The sequence below is a fragment of the Podarcis vaucheri genome, assembly GCF_965113315.1.
Source record: "Podarcis vaucheri genome assembly, chromosome: 4".
Classification (NCBI taxonomy): Eukaryota; Metazoa; Chordata; class Lepidosauria; order Squamata; family Lacertidae; genus Podarcis; species Podarcis vaucheri.
Window position 1 is genome coordinate 85,941,442 of NC_138762.1, and position 20,272 is coordinate 85,961,713.

At 42.5% G+C, this 20,272-nt stretch overlaps 1 protein-coding gene across 2 annotated transcripts in view; it reads left to right on the plus strand.

The window, feature by feature from the left end:
* Positions 1–20,272, plus strand: part of FGF14 (fibroblast growth factor 14) — a 315,754-nt gene that overhangs the window by 190,406 nt on the left and 105,076 nt on the right. The window contains exon 1 of one of the 2 annotated variants that reach the window (XM_082218865.1): positions 15,764–16,732. The exons of the other annotated variant lie outside the window; for it this stretch is intronic. Within the exon in view, the coding sequence (XP_082074991.1) occupies positions 16,537–16,732 (196 nt within the window). The 5' untranslated portion in view covers positions 15,764–16,536. Of the gene's footprint in view, positions 1–15,763; positions 16,733–20,272 lie in introns of those variants that run through there. 2 annotated transcript variants of the gene reach the window in all.

Consider the following 20,272-nt stretch of genomic DNA (forward strand, 5'->3'; position numbering starts at 1 on the left):
CTCTTGCCTCTTAACCCTGCTCTCCAGTCATCAACACTGAGGTTCTAAGATTGTGGCCTAATAGTGTATACTTGTCTACCTGCATACTCAGAAGTAAGTTGCATTGGTCTCAATGCAACTCAATCCTAAATCAATATAGAAGTGCAGCCTGATTTTTTCTAATGGCCTGGCAGCGTCTACTTGAAAAAGAATTTTAAAATGTTTCAAATTTCATTTGATGCAGAAACTCCATACAGAGATGAGGGGGCTATTTTAGAATGGTGTGACTTATTCTGGCATTTGAAAAACACTTGGAATTAGTTATTAGAAAATAACTGCAGTAGCAGCAAAGCGAGAAGATAAAATGCTTTGATTTTTATGATTTCAAATTGCCTGGCTTCTCCTCCCCCAAGGGGTTTCAGTAGTGGAGGACACATTCTTTATCTGGTATCTAATCCCTAAAGACTGGAGAAGTGAGTCTTTTGTACACAACAATATTTTTCAAGGATGGCTATAAAGAGCATTTGTTCACTTCTGCCTTCCAGACTGTTTGGGGCATTGCTTGATTTGCATAATTAGATTATAAAAAATAGATGAGTTAAGGGTAACTTGTGCAGCAAATTGCTCAGCCAACCTCTCTCCATTATTATATATATATATGTAAAAGATTTTAAGCAACTGATTAAGGAATTTATTATTATTATTTTGCTTTTTCTTCTTTAGCACATTGCTTTTGTTTTGCAGTACAGTTTTTCTTTGTTTTTCTCTCCAAATAACAATAATATGAATGTCAACCTACTGTTCTTTGGTCTGGTTTTATAAAAAGAGTTGACATTAAACAGGAAGGCTAATCCTTTCATAACATGTTGTCAAGACTGGCCACTCAGGAAAGCAGATAAGCTCTTAGCCTGGATGACAGTTTTGGAAAGGGCATTGGAGAAAGAGTTACTTACGGCATCATCTTTAAACACAATTACCTGTGAGCTAAACAACATGAGAGAAAGGACAGCTGCATTGTTGGTGCTTCTGTTGTCTAGTGTGGGCACTTAACCATTGCCAAAAAAAGGGAGGGGGGAAATCATCACCCAAATAAAGAAGACAGAGATAGTGAGCTGCATGCTTGCTTAGTCTGCAGGCCAGGTGTTCTAGATGATGATGGGGAACTTCAAGGCTGTTGCTCTCCATTCTTACAGTAACTTATATTTAAACTGGACTTGGATCAGACTGCCCTTCAGATAGAGGAGACCTTCAAAATAGAAGACTGTCCTCTGACAGCCCTCCAAAATAGAACCATGGAATCATAGAATTTTAGCTCAACCACTTGCAATGCAGGGATCACAGCTAAAGAATTTCTTACAGATAGCCACCCAACCTCTGTTTGCAAACCTCCAAGAAAGTGCACCACTTTTCAAGGCAATCTGTTCCGCTGTTGAGCAGCTCTTTCCGTCAGAAAGTTCTTCCTAATGTTTAGTCAGAATCTCTTTTCTTGTAATTTGAATCCATTGGTTTGGGTCTTGCACTTGGGACCAGCAGAAAATAAGCTTGCTCCATCTTCCATGTGACAGCCCTTCAGATACTTCAGATATCATATCACCTCTTTTCCATGCAAAGGATACCCAACACCTGAAGTGTTCCTCATAAGACTTGGTTTCCAGACCTTTTATCATCTTGGTCAACTTCCTTGGACACATTCCATCTTGTCAATATCTTTCTTAAACTGTGGTGTCCACAACTGGACACAGTACTTCAGGTATGTTCTGACCAAGGCAGAAAAGGGTAGTACTATTACTTCCCTTGATTTGGACATGATACAGCCTAGAATTGCATTAGCTCCCCACCCCCCAGGCTGCACTGCATTGTTGACTCATATAGGAGACCCTTCCCTGTTGGACACATGACCACCCTACTGGTCTGTTCACATTCCAGAATGTGGTTGAGAAACCTAATTTTTACAACAAAATGTGAGCTCAACCCCCAATGTCGCTGGTGCTATGTCTTCCGTACCAGAAATGAATTGGACTGGGGAAGAACAGTGAGAAACCTTAGATTTGAAGGTTATGCTCACATCAGCTATGAAGTTGATTTCTTTACTATGAATGATTTCTGTCAGTTCCGTTTTTTAGAAAGCCAGAACCAGGGGGTGGGGTAGGATTAGCATCAATTTTGTCACTCACATGGTGCTACCCAAAGGATAAGGGATGCATCAGGAGTGACAGAATGCTTTGGCCACAATAATCAGGGTAAACAGTTTTTAATGCTAGAACAGGAATTCCACTGTGCTTTGTCAGAAAAGCATTTACATTATTGTTTATTTTTTTGCAATGTTTAAACTGAATCCAGAAATTATATTCTGTGAAAGCAAGTGTGTGAGGAGGGTGTTGAGGCCAAGGTTTGTTTTAAATCAGCACTCTCCACCCCTGTATCTCTTTGTACATTTTTGCTAGCTTCTGATAGCCTCAGATAAATACTTTCCTAGCAAATGGTTTTCAGCTTCTTTTCTGGATGTTGCTTCTATGAAATGTATTTACTTAGCTTGGTTTTGCACTTTATTATCTTGTCAGTGGTACAGCTTCCGTTTTGACATGTTTGGAGTGGGATTTTGATGTAAAACTACAGGTCAAAGTTTGTCAAGTCGCTTTTTAAAAAAATGTGACTACCCTGCAACAAATATTGATAAGCTTTCAAGTTGTGCCAGGAACTCTGTGCTTCTTGCAATAAATATTGAAATGTTGGTTGATTTGCATCACATAATATCCCAAGGCTTTCAAGTCAATATTCCACCTTTTGTGCTAAGCCTCAAACGGACTGTGCTGGAGGAATATTTCCATAAGAACAAAACACAAACAAAACAAAATAGAGCTCAGAATCTAGATATGTAAGGAATTCTGTAACTGGAGAAAGAAAGAAAAAGCTGAAAATATGTCATTGGTGCCTTCTACCTATGCAGATGGGACTTTGCCTAACCTTCCTCTAGTCCTTTACAGTGCAATTCAGGGATAGTCAGTATGGCAGCCTCCAGATTTTTTGGGACTCCAACTCCCATCACCTCCAGCCAACATGGCCGGTGCTCAGGGATGATGGGAGCTGCAGTCCAGAAACAGCCATAGGGCAGCACATTGACTACCTCTGGTGTAATCCTTTGTATTTACTCAGAAGTAAGTCGTGTTGAGTTCAGTGGGCTTACTACCTGGTGAGTGGCTTCAGGACTGAAGTCTCAGACAGTAGATAATTCTATCCAATTTGGCTTTTATTGACACAAGAAAAACTAAAAACTGTATAATATAAACTATTCTTTTTTCCATTACTGTTATCTGTTTACAAAGGGAACCATTGTATCAAAAGAAACATTCTTTGCTGCTTCAGTTTCAGTTTCTTGTTATCTGAGATATTTTGCACTAGGTAAAACCTGACAGGCATTCAGAGAGCCCCTGTCTTTTAAAGAATGAAACAAATTTGCACGCTGAGCCCAACATTATGTCGTGCACCAGAAATACATTTTTCATATGTGTGTGTAATGCCAAATCTGATGGAAACATCTGTGAATCTCAAAAGCTCTTAGCACTGCATTTGTGCATCTTGGTTGGTCCTGATAAAGGAGTTGTTTGCTGTTAATGTTTAAATTTACTCGGTATTTTAAAGCAAAGTCTCTATCCTCGATGCATATATGAAAAGCAATATCCTTGCATGGTTTTAGGATAGATGCATCCTTTCAGCACAGATTTCTTAAACTCTGTGATCAGCAAATGCAAGAGATTATGTGCCCATTTGCAGACTCTCCTCTCATTTTTGAGCAGATAACTAGTGTAACAGTGTCCACTGCTGGCAAACCAGGCAACTGCACTTCACTTTATAGAATAAATCAGTCTATTGTTACAAGTAACAATTAAACAGGTGCATTCTAAATTAGGTCTGGAGGGTTGTTGGTTTTTTTCGGGGGGGGGGGAGAGACCCACCTAATTTTTCTAGGAACTTTACAATTACTTCTTCTGCTAATAATAATACAAGTGGAAGACTGAATTAGTGACCTGCAGCAATGCAATAACTTCAGCTTTGCCCAATCTGGTTTAAGATCCCCAGAGATTTTTGTAGAGCACAAAATAATTTAGTATCGGCCAAGATTATTGATGTTCCTTTCAGTGAAGTGTGAAAGGCCCTGCACAGTTACTAGATATTATTTGTCAGAAGCGCAAGGCAAGTAAAATTTGACATTCAGCTTTTTGATGAGATTTTAATTGTTGGTGCCACTTGAACATCACATCTATCAATACAGAAATAAGAAATGTCTTGTTGGATCAAACCAAAGGTCAGTGTGATCCAACATTCTGTCTTGCTTCAGCTAGCAGCCTCTGGGAGACTTATCGGTTGGGCACGATGGCAATTCCTCTTGCCGCGCCACCACCGAAACACATAGTTTTCACTTATGTGTCATCCAATGTAGTCCTTTGCATGCCTACTCAGACATGGTCCAATTGTGTATAGGATTGCAGCTCTAGCTAATAAGCACTGACATACATCAATCATAGGAAAGTCTAATGCTGTTCAAACGCTGGTAGTGAATTCCATAGTAAGCTTATTATGTGTTGTTTCAAATCCATCCTTGTCTCCCCTGAGTCTAATTTTGCTGAATGACTTTGAGCTCTTATTCTCTATGAATTTGTCTAATCCCCCTCCAAATTAGTGGTCATCACCACATCTTGTGGGAGCAAATATTGTAGTTGTGCTATGTTCTGTCCTGAATCTTCCAACAGTCTGCTTCATTGGGAAGAGGAGTTGGAGTTCAGGCTTAGGTTTTCTAGTTAGTCCAGACATTTCCCACCAACTAAGAACCCCCCACCCGTCTCAAATCAACCCTATGTAGTCTAGAGATCACAATCACCTTCTCCAGTTAAGTCATTGTCTGGTGTAAATCAGAATATCCTGAAGATTACTCCCCCTCTGATAACCAAAACAAGGCCTTGGGATTTTTCCATCTTTCTAAATGTTTTCCCTTAGAAAAGCTCTCCCTCTGGCTTTTCTTGCAAACCCATCGGCTGAGTGGCATCATAGCAGCAGCACAAAGATGTGAGCTTTGGCAGACTGCCCCCATTTTTCATTCAATGTCTTCCATCATTCTAGCATCTAAAAGATTAGTGTAAATTCCAACTCTCCATGACTTAATATTTTCAGGGATGAATTATGGGAATTCAGTGGAGAAAAGGCATTATGAACCATTATAATGACTCTCCCATGGGTGTGTAAAAATATAGCACTCTTATCAGATGGTTCTTGTTTACAAATGGCAGGGACCTTGCATATTTACAATCTGGCTCATCCTAAGAACACCACAGAGCCACTGCCAGAAAGCAGAGATAATGCCAAAGTGTAAGGCAACTTCTTAAAGGTAAAGGGACCTCTGACCATTAGGTCCAGTCGTGACCAACTCTGGGGTTGCGGCGCTCATCTCGCTTTATTGGCCGAGGGAGCCGGCGTACAGCTTCTGGGTCATGTGGCTAGCATGACTAAGCCGCTTCTGGCGAACCAGAGCAGTGCACGGAAACACCATTTACCTTCCTGCCAGAGCGGTACCTTTTTATCTACTTGCACTATGATGTTCTTTTGAACTGCTACGTTGGCAGGAGCAGGGACCGAGCAATGGGAGCTCACCCCGTCATGGAGATTTGAACCGCTGACCTTCTGATCAGCAAGTCCTAGGCTCTGTGGTTTAACATACAGCGCCCCTTACGTTCCTATAATGGTTCATGCCTGCAAATGTATTGTGGGCAGGACCCAGGCAACTTCAACTACATTTAAGTTTAGACCCATCGATTTCAGTGGAAGAGATTTAAGTCAATAATTAAATAGGCTTTAAGTTTATTAGCACTGGTTGCATCATTTTCAGACCACAGCAAGTGGTGTCTCACCATTACTTGTTACCCATTGCACATCTCTGCATAAGCTTTACATCCCTGAGTGACAGCCAAATTTTAGCTCAGGAATGGAAATCTGAAACCATTTCAGCTTCTTGGTGCATATTTACCTTCGTGGGGGTGGAGGGAGGTGGCATGCATTCAGGAAAACTAATTTAAAGTCAATTTCAAATACTGCCTTTCTGTTTCCTTAGAAGTGTATTTTGTCTGCATATTATAGATGCTTATTTCCATCCTGCTCTAGGTAGGAAACAGAATGTTTCCCTTTGCAGTGGTGAGGGAGGATGAAATTGACTAGCTAACACTTTTCTGGACAGTTAGGGTAATTAACATGCATATGCTTCTTTGCTGTTGAAAAGACACACTTTCAGTTCTGTGTGTCACCTGGATTAATGGTACAGCTTGAGTGATTTGAGGGCTGTAGTGTGATGTACAGCAATGTATTAAAGCACAACACTTTGAATGCAAGCATGGATAGTTCTACTTCTGTAGAGTCCTTTTAAAAATAAATAAATTCTGCTGCAAGGAATAACTTTCACAGTTAATAACAATTCAGTGGGAAAAACCAATATCCATTTTGTGCAGCAGGCATAAGATGGGGACAATTTAAATGAAAGTCAACAATAATCCATACCTGCTCTGAATGCCCAGAAATGTAGTTGGAAGTGCAGCATGAAGTTGTAGAAAAGAGACCTCTATGGGCAGCCCCATAACCATTTCTTTAACCAGACACTACTGATAAATCTCTCTTTCTCTCTCTCTATATATATTAAAATATACTTTATCAATATATAATTTCTTTGAACACAGACTAAAAATACTGTTTAGCTCATTATGCAGGTGTTGCTGTTGTTGTTGTTCAGTCGTTTAGTCATGTCCGACTCTTCGTGACCCTATGGACCAGAGCACGCCAGGCACTCCTGTCTTCCACTGCCTCCCGCAGTTTGGTCAAACTCCTGCTGGTAGCTTCAAGAACACTGTCCAACCATCTCGTCCTCTGTCGTCCCCTTCTCCTTGTGCCCTCAATCTTTCCCAACATCAGGGTCTTTTCTAGGGAGTCTTCTCTTCTCATTAGATGTTACTTCTTCCTCAAATGTTTTGTTTTCTGTGTTAATTTCAGTGAAGGGTTGCTGCAAAGTTAATGCTACAGTATTGGCTGCTAAAGGCCAGTTGCCTGTGTTTACTTTGGTTTCGACCATTATATTTTCCTAATCTTATGCCTATGTTCATCAGGTGAAGAGCTTTGTTATTGTTCAGGGTTCCTGAAGTATCAAAAACTACTAGTGAAGCATCTGGATGGATCTTTCCAGCCGATAGGTGATCCTCTCAAACAATTGCTATCCTGTGCCAGAATCTACCATCCCTTGAGAAATTTCCTTTTGTTTTTCCTTCTTTGCCTTCTTGCGACAGACATGACCATGAGACAGTGATATGATAGGAACTGTAGCTCAGTGTGGAGCACGCTTTTCATGCAGAATGTCCCAGGTTTAATCCTGGACATCTCTAGGTAGGGCTGAAAAGGCTTGTGTTTCAAAACCCTGGTGAGACTTAGTGGTCCAATGGCTAGATGACTTGGTTTTAAGGTAGTCTGCTACACTCCTGTCTGTTGAGGCACCAGCTGGAATGCATCATACAGCCCTTTGATGGCCCAGTCAGCTATGTTCGTGGCCTGTGGATTGCTATGTGACATGGATGTCCAGAAAGTATTAGCATTATACATTAACATTAAGCCAGACATGTGGATTTCACAACCACATTAAGTTCCAATCTAGGCACCTTACAACTCAAGACATGCAATGATAGGTTGCAACATACCTTCCAACAGTTTTGGTTAAACTCTCATTCATGTGTGGTTTTTCCTCATTGTGTTTTGGTGGTTTGAGGTGTCAGAGTGGCTATAGAGTGCTGAGAGCAAATGTGCTGTAGTGGTTAGAGTCTTGAGCGAGGACTGTAGCAACCCAGGTTTAGCTCCTGTAACATTATTTACAAGAATTCTATTTGAACAGATGGAGTTCATTTTAGAAAGTATAATTTCTACCCATTGTCTGTCTGGCTTTGATTATTTTAGTACCACTAACCAACAAATAATGCAGGGGTTTGCAATGTAGTATACATCAATCTATTTTTATTCTCATCTACTGTGATTTATGATACATAGTATTTCTCCATGTTCAAAAACCATTTAATTCTAGTGTCCATAAATAAGGATTTTGAAATTGTTGCATCATGTTTTACTGCTGTAGCTTCCTTTGTTCATTTGATCTGGTAACACTTGAATAAATAAAATAATTTATTTTTTATCTCCAGCATATTTTGTCCTTTGTCATGGTACAAAATCAAAATACATAATTACACTGTTCAATCTAAGATGACAACATTTGATAGTTTATCAAAAAGTTTAGCACGCGGCTTCCCTCAGGTTCATGGCTATGAATACCATCAGCTGAAGTTATTTCAAATGTTTGAAACCCACACGCACAAGTCAGGTTTCACTATCATTTTAGCGACAGATTTCTCAAAGGGACATGAACAGGAATTATGGATGTGCTGTTTCATGTTTGCTGGCTGGTTCATTCCTATGAATTCCCCCCCCTAAACACATCTGCCACAGTGTCTTTGCATTAATTTGGGATGGAAAATATGTGGCCCTCTAGATATTGTTGGATTCCAAGTTCCCATCGCCCCAGCAAGCATGACCAATGGTCAGGGGATTATGGAGTCCAACAACTGCTAAAGAACCTCTCACCCCCATGTCTTAAAATTCTATGGGTAGAATTAATTTAGAATGTTGTTCAATACAGAACTACAATTTAGCCCACTTAGGCGAGGTCACACTGTGCATTCTAGGTTAATTAAACTAGGATGACTGCTATCGCCTAGTTCTCTATCAACTATTATCATCAGACATTAGACTCCTCGCTCAGTACTCATGCACTGATAAACTAGCAACACACACACTTTTACCAGTGAAATGAATTGTAAAAAGGTAAAGGTAAAGGGACCCCTGACCATTAGGTCCAGTTGTGACCCACTCTGGGGTTGTGGCGCTCATCTCGCTTTATTGGCCGAGGGAGCCAACGTACAGCTTCCGGGTCAAGTGGCCAGCATGACTAAGCCGCTTCTGGCGAACCAGAGCAGCACACGGAAACGCTGTTTACCTTCCTGCCAGAGCGGTACCTATTTATCTACTTGCACTTTGAGGTGCTTTCGAAGTAGATAGGTTTGCAGGAGCAGGGACTGGGGAATGGGAGCTCACCCCGTCATGGGGATTCGAACCGCCGACCTTCTGATCAGCAAGTCTTAGGCTCTGTGGTTTAACTCACAGTGCCACCCGCATCCCTGGGTGAAATGAATTGTAGCAAACTTGAATTTGGACACGGGTGGCTAAAACTGAGGCAGGTTTTGGGCATACTTCCTTCTTCTGGGAACCTGAGTCAGGATAAGTGGTTGTGCTGCCTGGGTTTAAGAGTTTGGTTGCTTCCGATCCTGTTTGTACATTTGTAAATAAACTGGTTACAAATACGTCATAAGGATCTTCCTACAACTTACGCATGCATTCACTGAAAGAGATTACACCTGCTGACCCTGATGCTGCTTACCAGCTGTGTATTTCAGTGTCAGTGGGAAAGAGCCCTATGTTAATGCAGTTGCCTTTCTTACTAATGTCAGTGCATTGTAGTGGTTAGAGTGTCAGACCAGGACCTGGGAGTCTAGGGTTCAAATCCCCACTGGGCTATGAAGCTCACTTAGGCTTGGGTCAGCCACTGCCTCTCAGCCTAACCTACATCACAGCTTTGTTGTGGGGATTAAATGAGGAGGGGAAGAACCATGCACAGTGCCTTGAGCTCATTGGAGGAAAAGTTGGGTTTATAAGTGTCATAAATAAAATAACCTGCAGCCACTGAGATGTGTGTCTGGCAAGTCTGATTCAACTACTCCATCACACATTCACTGAACATGTGTGAACACCCTGCATTACTTCCCAACACTGTTTCTCACATCCAAAGAAAACTATTTGTTTATTGAAATATGTATATCCCACTTTTTAGGATAAATGTTCTTGCAAACATACTGGCTTTTAGTTAATTGTTTTCTGTGGACGTTTGAGCCTGCCCCTGCAGACCAGTGGCGTAGCGTGGGTTGTCAGCACCCGGGGCAAGGCAAGTAATTTGCGCCCCCTAACCCCCAGATGTTGCGCCCGGTGCGGCCAGCCCCCCCTGCACCCCCCACGCTACGCCACTGCTGCAGACTGAAGTGGTGCAGGCCAGACACAAGCTTCATTATCTCAGTGACAACTAGGCCAGAGCTGCAGAAAAGAAGGGAGATAGGCTAGGCCATGAGAGAGGCTGGAATTCTGTACTCATTTAGCAGTAAGCTCCACTGAGCTCAGAATTACACTGTCCCTCAAAAATCATGATATGAAATTAACAAGGACAAATTCAATCGTTTGTATATTACAGTTACTGCACAAGAAAATAACAGATCTGTTGGGAAGTTGGTTTAAAGGCTTCAGCAAAACGTATTACAGATTGTTTGATAACAAGTCTGGACAGTATTTATCCCATTTACCAAAGCATTACTATTCTTCATTAGAACAAGTTATTAAGGGGGAAAGTCCTGTTTTCCAGTAATCCCAGCAATCAAAAGTGCTGTTCTTCCTTCCTTCTTCCTTTTCTGTTTTTTCCTTCTTTTTTCTAATACCTTTGCCTTTATTCATTGACTTTAAGAAGATAATGAGTTGGCAAAATATGCTTACCGCAGACTCTGGATTAAGACTGTTAACATGTCATCTAAGGAAGTACGGTAATTGCCTTGAGACAGCCTAGCTACTGGAAGGATAGAAAAAGGATTAATGTACACAGGCATTTTTGAAAAACTAAGTCCTTTCAAGTCACTTACAGATCTCTTCATACACAAATCTTTCCTAGTAGCAGCCATGTATTTTGATTCTTCCTGTGTGATTTTTTTTAGTCACTAGAGTGTATTGTTGTCAAATCACAATGGTGGAAATGGCTCTATAATGCTAATATTAATATATCCAATCATACACAAGATTAAAATGTAACAATGCACTTTAGATATTGACCTGGGAATGAACTGGTAGGAGGAGAGTTAAAATGAATCTAAAAGATCCCCCCCCCTTACTGTTACTTGTTATATTTGTCTTTAATCAGAAACTGGTGAATGTTTTAATAGAGAGTGTGACACTTGTCTTCAATCTAAAACCATACCTTGTTAGTTGGTGGCCACATAAGCAAACAGTATGTTCATGTTCTGAAAATCTTTCTGCTATCAAATCCCTTTTTTCTAGTTTGAAGTGCAAATATTTTATCACAGATTTAAGACAGCAGATGGCTCTCTTGAGTTTCCCTTGGAGCACCTATTGCTGTAAAGAACTATCCTGCATTTTCAGATTAGAAGTGGGAAGAATTGAATTTACTTTTGTTTATGTGTGTGTGTGTGTGTGTGTGTGTGTATGTGTGTGTGTGGAAATCACACCTTCCACATTATTCCACTATTTATTTGCATTCTTGTCTATACTATAACCCCCCCCCCCCTTTTCTGTGCACCCGCCATCATAGACTGAGACTGGCAAATGTATGACCTGATTCAGTTTGGGTGAGACTATAGAATTTAGAATAAATGAAATGAACATGATGTAGGAAGATGCCTATCAATGTATCACAGTGGCTATTAGAGTACTTCACTGGATAGAATAGGTATCCTCTTGGATGGTCTTTTATTTACAGTGTTTAGTGCAAATAAAAAACAAATATATATCCATCAAACAAACATAGTGGCTTCTTTTTCAAGCTGTTTTTAAAATGCTTGAGGTTTGCACTTGTTTTCTTTCCTATGTAGCAAAAATCCATAATGAGGGAGTACAGCACTGGTAGACAATTGTGTGTGCATTTTTTCTTCGATTTTCTAACATTTTAAAGCTGTTTTTAAAACATTTGATCTTGTTGGCAAACGAAGTGCTCATTCAGAAATCATAACCATGTGTTATAAATATATGTAATATTTTAGAGGAGAAAGGATTAGTTATGGACCAATCAGCATCACAGTGCAATCCTATAATACCTGTTCAGAAGTTTGTCTTGCTGAATTTAAAAGGACTTAGGAGCTGTGGGTTAAACCACAGAGCCTAGGACTTGCCAATCGGAAGGTCAGCGGTTCAAATCCCCATGACAGAGTGAGCTCCCGTTGCTTGGTCCCTGCTCCTGCCAACCTAGCAGTTCGAAAGCACGTCAAAGTGCAAGTAGAAAAATAGGTACCACTCCGGCGGGAAGGTAAACGGCATTTCTGTGCACTGCTCTGGTTCGCCAGAAGCGGCTTAGCCATGCTGGCCACATGACCCGGAAGCTGTACGCCGGCTCCCTCGGCCAATAAAGCAAGATGAGCGCCACAACCCCAGAGTCGGCCACAACTGGACCTAATGGTCAGGGGTCCCTTTACCTTACTGCTAAATAAGTGTGTGTAAGACTGGAGCCATAAACACTCATAATATTATCCCAATAAAAGCAATGAGACTTAAATATGTGCTTAATGTTGAATGCAACATACTTAGTATTACTGTTATTAGTGTTAATGTATATAAAGCTTTTAGAGGACAAGCTATTCTCAGTCTTGCCATTATTACCACTGTTCTGTGAATCAAATGGTTGCTGTTCACATTTTTGTTCAAAGTGAAGAACTTAGCATGACATGTTCAAAATGTGGTGCAGCAATCAAAATCGCTAGCACATTGCAAAGCTAAGCAGGGTTCAACATGGTTTCAAATTGGATGGGGGGCTTTCTGTCGAGATTCCTGCATTGCAGGGGGCTGCACTTAATGACCCTGGTGTCCCAACTCTACAGTTCTATGATTCTATGAAAACTACTCAGGAAGCCTTTATCTGAGGTGTGTTTTTGATGTGGGGCATCTTAGGTATAAGGCTAAATATAGTTGTATCTCATTTCCCATGCCCTTAATTGGGATGTTTATACTAAAAACCCTCTCCTATTTACTAGCATATATTACCAGGACCCATGAGAGCCCTTTGTTTTGCACTGTCCAAGGTCCTGATTGAAGTGAGCAGGCAGTTAAAGGAGATCAAGAGAAAGCTCCCACAGAACACTGCAGTTTGTCAAAGCTGTTCCTTGCAAACAGCATATTTGTGCAGAAAACATTGGGCTTTGAAAAATGATACAATATGTTGTGTGTTGAAGAATATATTCCAAAGCAAAATGCAGATGAAACGATTAGTGCTTAATACCAGTAAATTGTATTGGGCAAATTCTAGCAGGAGAATTCCTTGTATTGGCACAAAATATAAATGCTTGCATTTCCATTTATTCATAACCACTTCAAAACAACAACAACACAGAAGCACAAAAATACATTCTCCAGATATCTGAAAATGTGCTTCTGCATGTTGGTCTAATGTAAAAGAACAAAAACTGAAGCTGGAGGATAGAATTAAAACCATAACATCATCTACTCAATGTAAATACTATGCTTTGTTAATAAAATAATTTAAGAGGATGCTGGCAGTTGTCTTTAGAGACACGAAATAATCAGCTAAACAATGGACTGCTCTGGTGTTTATATTTGGGAGATTTTGCTTTAAAGGTTGTGCCTAAGCATTAAAAAAAATTTGTAAGCACTACTTTTTCACCTAAAGTTCATCTGAAGCCGACAAGTTCAGCTAAAGTTGAAAAGATCCCTCTGAAGGGGAAGAATGAGTAAGGTTGTAAATAATTCTCTTTCTCGTCCAGTCTTCCAGTTATCAGATGCTTTGGCTGGTATAGGAAGCTGTAGATCTATATGTATCTCTTAAAGAGTATCTCCTTACATAGGCTTGTAGTGGGTTTTATCTAAGTTAAAAGTTCACATAGCGAGTGAGGTTCTAAAGTTATTGAAGTTTCACAAGTGAATGTTGTTACAGTTAATACATAACTGAAAATCTATTTTGTTCAGTATAACTATCTTGGCACCGACTGATTAATCTGGTACCAATTATGGGTGTGTCTGCAGAAGAATTTTTATGTCTGGAATTCGCACAAACCATATTATTATTATTATTATTATTATTATTATTATTATTAGCATTTGTATCATAGGAGTCAACTCCTAGGCGCTGAGGTCCCATTCCCCCCCCCAAAAAAAATTTGTTGCCGCAACAAGCCCCCCCCCCCGTTGTTAGGCATTGCCATTTAAACGGTGTGTGTGACCATGTTTTGTGATTGATTGTGTGGGGCGGGACTTACCTGCCCCCCCCCAATATTTTATTCAAGTTGGCACCCTTGAAGGAGCTCATGGTGGCATACACAGTTCTCATCCCCATTTTATCCTCACAACAAGCCTGTGAAGTAGGTTCAGCTAAGAGTTAGTGACTCGCCCAAGGTCACCCAGCAAGCTTAGCAGCTGAGTGGGGATTTTAACCCTGGTCTCCCAGGTCATCATCTAGCACTCTAACCACTGCACCACATGGCACTCATTCTGGTGCCACACCTGTAAAGCTCGGAATCAATCCAGTTTGGACGTCCAAACGATGGGGCTGCTTGCCTTAGCTGGCGTTGTTGTGCTAAGGTGCCATTGAAAGAAAATGCACCGCACGTGCCCAGCAACAAATATGAGTTTTCCCCCCTTCATCTGAGCCTCCATCTGTAGCAGACATGTAGAGTTTGACTGGAGCGTTATTATAATTACATGCCTGAGCTCTTGGCAGACAAATAAATTAATCACAGAATCTCGGGGCTCTCTCCCCCCCCAAAAAAACTTAAAAAACGAGTGTCAAATTCCAGCCTTACAGACTACAGGGTGGAGTTGAGTTTTCAGAACTCAATCAATCTAGCGGTGCCCACTTGTACCACTAAATGTGTTTGCTTGGCAATAGAAGCTACGGAGTCCGTCCTGTTTTGAAAGATGATCTTAAGAGGAACCGCTTCGCCTTTCCTTTGAATGCCACGATGTCTGGGACGCCTGGGCGATCTCCCTTCCCTGTTTTCCTCCTGGAAACAAGACAAGCCCGAGAGAGATCGCGAGCCAAGGCTGCCTTTGTGGTCAGCTGGCTGCGTCCGAGAAGCCACAGCAGGCGCTGATGCTCTGGAGCAGAAAGCGCGCCTGTCTCTCTCTCTTTCCCTTCCCAGCTCACCCTCCCCTGCCTGGGAATTAGTCTTCCCCTCAAGCAGCAGCGTGTCCGGTTCCGAGTCCCGAGAGAATAGGGCGCCGCCGCTGCTGAGGCGGAAAGGCTGGGTTTGGGCGCCGCCGACTTGTGACCCTCGCGCCCCCGCCGCCAGCCCTAAGGCGGCGCGCATCCCCGTCGCGTCCTTCCGCCAGAGTAACCCCGTCAGCCCCGCCGTAGGCAAAGCAGCCACAAACGTCCCTCAGAGAGAGCCGCCTCGGCGGGGACAACAAAGAGACCCGCGCGCGACGCCAGCCTGTCGTGGTTACGTAGGGAAGAGCCTCTCTGCTCTCGCACCACACGCGCGAATCTTTAATGCGTTACGGTGCTGGCCGTTCATTCGTAATTCTAACCCCGGTTAACTCGGGGGTCTCGCGGGGCGCCGGCTCATTCGGGGTGGGGCAGCAGGGCAGGCAAGACTGTTGTGGCGGGAACGCGAGGGGAAGCAGTCTGTCGCTTTCCTGGCTCCGGCGGCACTTTCACTCAGAGAGCTGAGACTTTCTGGGAGCGAGGGAGAGAGACGCCAAATTACAACTTCTCCGTCTCTCTTTCTCACATCCGTGCGCGCGCCGTCTCACACTTCCCCGCGCATAATTTCCCTCAGTCAAGCCCATAACCTCTCCCCACCCCCCCCCTCTCTCTCTCTCTCTCTCACACACACACACACAGAGATGAACCACGCGCGCGCGCTCTGCCCTACGCGCGCGCCCGCGCAACGCACACTCTCACACATACACAGACAAGCTCCCGGCAGTCACAAAAGCCTGACTGGAAGCCGAGGGGCGGCAGCGTGGGCTTCTCTCGGCGACAAGCAATTTCCTCCCTTCAATCGCGGCGAGGCTTTTTGAGCCCACCTCTCTCTCTTTCCCTCGCCTGCTTCCCTTTGATTAGCATTCTCCTCGCTGCTGGGTTTTTGTGTGGTGCGACTTACCCCTCCCTCCTTTCCCCCCGCTCCCCACCCCAAGGACAAATCCCCTCCCTCAGTCGTCTCGGGAAGGGAGAAGAGGAGGGTGAGCGCGTGTGTGTGCGCGTGTGAGCGAGCGAGTGTGTGGCGGGGTGGCGGCTAGGGTGGGACTGAAGCGCCGCGATTAAGGCTCGCGCTCTCTCTCCGGAGCCGAAGCGGGCGCTCTCCAGATGCTGCTTTCTCAGGCACTCGGAGGCAGCCCCGACGACGAGGAGGACACGGCGCCGGCGGCCGGAGCGGCGGCGGCGACAGCAGCAGCCATGGACCAGCGGGCAGAATAAGCCGGGGCCGAAGACCCGGCATCCGCCGCGGGCGCTGCTTGTTGCTGTTCCCGCTCGGCCTGAAGCCAGGCGACTCCATGTGGTGACCGGAGGACTTTTCCTCGCCGCGCCTTTCTTTCCAGTTTGGCCTTCCGGAGATGGGTCGGCGCCTCGGCTGAGCCAAGCCCCGTGCCCTTCTCCGCTGCCTTTGGGCAGGGCTCTCGCGGACGCGGAGCGCCCGGCCACGGACCGAGGCCATGGCTGCGGCCATCGCCAGCGGCTTGATCCGGCAGAAGCGCCAGGCGCGCGACTTGCAGCACTGGGACCGGCCCTCGGCCAGCAGGAGGCGCAACAGCCCCAGCAAGAACCGCGGGCTTTGCAATGGGAACCTGGTGGATATCTTTTCCAAGGTCCGCATCTTTGGCCTCAAGAAGAGGAGGTTGCGGCGCCAAGGTGTGTGTGTTTTGTGTATGTGTGTACATGTGTGTGTGTGTGTGTGTGAGTGTCCTATGCGCCTGTGTGTGCCTTGGAAAGAATGGCCTGTGGTTTCCAAACTTGGGCCCCAACACGCTGGTAAAGGGCAAAGAAGGGGGGAAACTGCCACTTCTTAGGGTTGTGCCCATTTTACAGGAGGGGGACTGAGGCTGTCTCTGGGTTCATTGTTCTGAAGAAACTCGCTTCCTCTCTCTTAGTAATGTGAACGGGAACCCTCGCTTTCAGTACATAAGCATGCTTTGGGGCTGGCAAAGAAATCCCGTGCCTTATTTAACCGCCTAGACTGATGAGCAAAACTGGATGGTTCCAGGGCGTTAAGAGGCAGCTAAGCTATGGTAAAAATGACATCACAAGTCTGGGAGATAAGTAATTGTGCCCATTGTACAGAAGTGGGATCACAGGCATTTAAAGTGCTTGGTCTGCAACCAAATCATGGCATTTGGTTAAGGTAATGAATGGGCAAGGACTTACCCACAGCTGTTTAAATATTCTTGTCACACTCCCAGTCAGGGGTGCCAAAGAGAAGTGAATGAATGGATTCCTAACCACCCTTCTAGTTAAAGCTCGGGGCTGAAGTGGTAATTCTAGTCTAGACTGGTAATTATTGGTATAGAATTGGAGAGATAATTGTTTCATATTAGTTAATGCCAGATAAAGGGAGTGATACCGAATATGTGGGATTATTTTATGCTACTTTATCTTCATTCATACCAAAGTGTCTAAATCAGTGTTCTTCCAACTATTTCAACTGAACTAGGTGGCTTGTGCATTCACAACAAAATACATTGCTCTTTAGTATCTGCTAACTAGATTCTAACTTGTGTCCCATCCCACCCTCTGAAGCTGAGGATAAGAAACCTGGGAGCTCTATACAGATTTAAGTATATTTCATACCCACTGCGTGGAGCAAAGGGTTGTGTATACTAATGTTTGAAGGCAACCTTGGAAGGATAACATGATGCAACAGTAAATCTGCTAAACCTTTATTATTCCCTTTGTTGTGCCCTGTTTCTTTGCATTTAGATTTTGTAGATTTTTATAATTTATAAATACAAAGAAATCCCAGCATGAAGCAGCTCTAAGAGATGATTCATATTTGCAATGATCACCCATTGTTCCAATCTGAAGCACAATGTTAGCAAAGAGAAATGCATTTTATAATTGTAATTTGTGAATTGAATCAAGTAAAAAAAATTATTATTTCCAGTGTCAATAATCTAAATGCATTGAGGACATTTTTTTTTTTTTGGTAAGAAAGCAAGGTTTAATGAAGACACACAGAGAAAAAGATTTTCCGTGAATAAATTGTATGAAGATCCATATAAAAATACTGTGTTTTGAGTGAAGTAATAACTAGTATGTAGTGTGTTCTGTATTTTATAATACAGCCCATTGTTTCAGTATTAGAAAACTGATAGCATGAGAAGGCAAGGCAGGCATTCTGGGGCACTGTCACTTTAAGAATCTACAGTTGCTGAAGTGGAGAATCCTCAGAGTGTTGAATGTGGGGGAACCCCAATTCCCACTACACCCTATTTTTGCAGCCTTTGTAGCTGGCTCACTCCAGTCATGGCTGACTTTTAATCATTACATTTCTTAACACACTGGGAATGTTCTGTCACTGGTTGGAAAACCATGGACAGTTGTCTTAACACTACATTTCTGAACCTTAACGCTGGTTTTGCTGAATTTATTTCCCTTTCTTTGAACAATCTAGCGCTGTGGTCTCCCCACCGTTCCTTCATTTTGTCTCTTTGGGCTGCTTTTAACCATGGTTATCACTAGGTGTGTGAGCCTCCCAAGGGAAGGCAGTTCAAGTAACAGTAACTGGAAGAGTCTTAACTATATTGGAACTATATTTGAGGAGTCTTACCTATATTGATACACCAGGTGCATCATGCAATTATGGATTTAGATTTCTGGTTTTTTTTTTCTGTATGCAAAGTGTGGTGCCCTCTTGGTGATGGCAGGGAGCTGTTTCTCTCTCTCTCTCTCTCTCTCTCTCTCTCTCACACACACACACACACACACACTCACACACGTATATATTCCTGCTTCAAATGGATTTGATCAAAATGCAAACAGACCATAAAATCAGTGTGATGGGAAACCTGCACTCTCTCTCTTTCCCTTAGATCAGGTAGTTTTTGTATTCTGGTAATACTCCCGAGTTTTGAAAACTGCAGATTCTGTGACAAAGCTAGCATCATCTCTGCCATAACTAAAACTAGGAGGACCTCAGAACAACAACAAACACCTATACTTTTCTACTTGCACTAGCATGTAAGGTTTGCACTTCTGGGAAACGAGGTCCTTCCTATCACAAGGTGTTTCAGTACTGAAATGCTTTTCCTGGCTAAGAAAGCCATGCACTGCTCTCTAGGATGTAACTTATACTTAATAAGAAGTTTCACTTATGGAAATGTAAACTAAGCCAACACACATACGTTACTGATAAAATTTAATAAGAATGTTTTAGACTCTGTTAAATTAATGCTGAAAGGATGAATTGGCTTTTGCTTTTTGGAAAGCAGTGGCATAGCCAAGTGAATTACCTGACAACAGCAACTAGTGACAATAAAATAACAGTGACACTGATTTCCACAATCTATTCATCTTGTGTTTTTTTAGTGAAGGTAGTGCAATGCTTATAGCTGGTAGTCGCTGTGTGTGCCCAAGAGCAGCCTAAGCGAAGCAACATTAATGGCTCTATTTGTTGTCCTGTGCTTAGTTTTACACACAGTGATGCCAATTTATGGCCTTAGCAACTCAAGCATGCTTGACATCCACACATATTTGTTTGACTTATGGGTCAAACATGGGAGAGGGGTTGTATTTAATAATAAGTGCATTAAATTTAAAATGAGCAAATCACTAAAGCTAGTGATCTGCTTAAAACATTATTAGATCATAAGGGTTGTTACGTGAACAACAATAGTGTAAAATAAGAGCCATTTGGAAATTAAGGCGACTCCTTTAAGAAGGCAGATCAAAAAAGCAGAAGCAACAATTCAGGTTGATTCTCTATTAGGAAATGTTCCTTTAGTTATATGTTATGATTTCAGTATGTGGGAAAGATGCACACATCCAATCCATATTAGCTTAACATAATGAAAATATTACATTCACTTAAACCATTTCCATTTTTGTACCTTCTGTTTCATATTCAAAATGTTTATAGAACATATTTATAGAATGCACTTGGAGAGTTTCTAGTATATTCTCCTAGAAAATGTACTATTTGTTAATCACATCTCTCTTGTTTTAGGGAAAATGAAGAACATCAGACCCACTATTTATTATTGCTTATAAACCACATTGTTGCCCTTACAGGTGACATGTGTTTTGCCTGTCTTTAAAAACAGCAACAACCTACTGATTCCCTAAACTTCTTTTTAAGAAAGGTGTAGTGTGGGGTTGCATAAAAGATTGTTTAATTAAATTTGGCTAATGATTAATACTTGTCACTTGTGTGGAAAAAAATGCTATGGTTTCCTA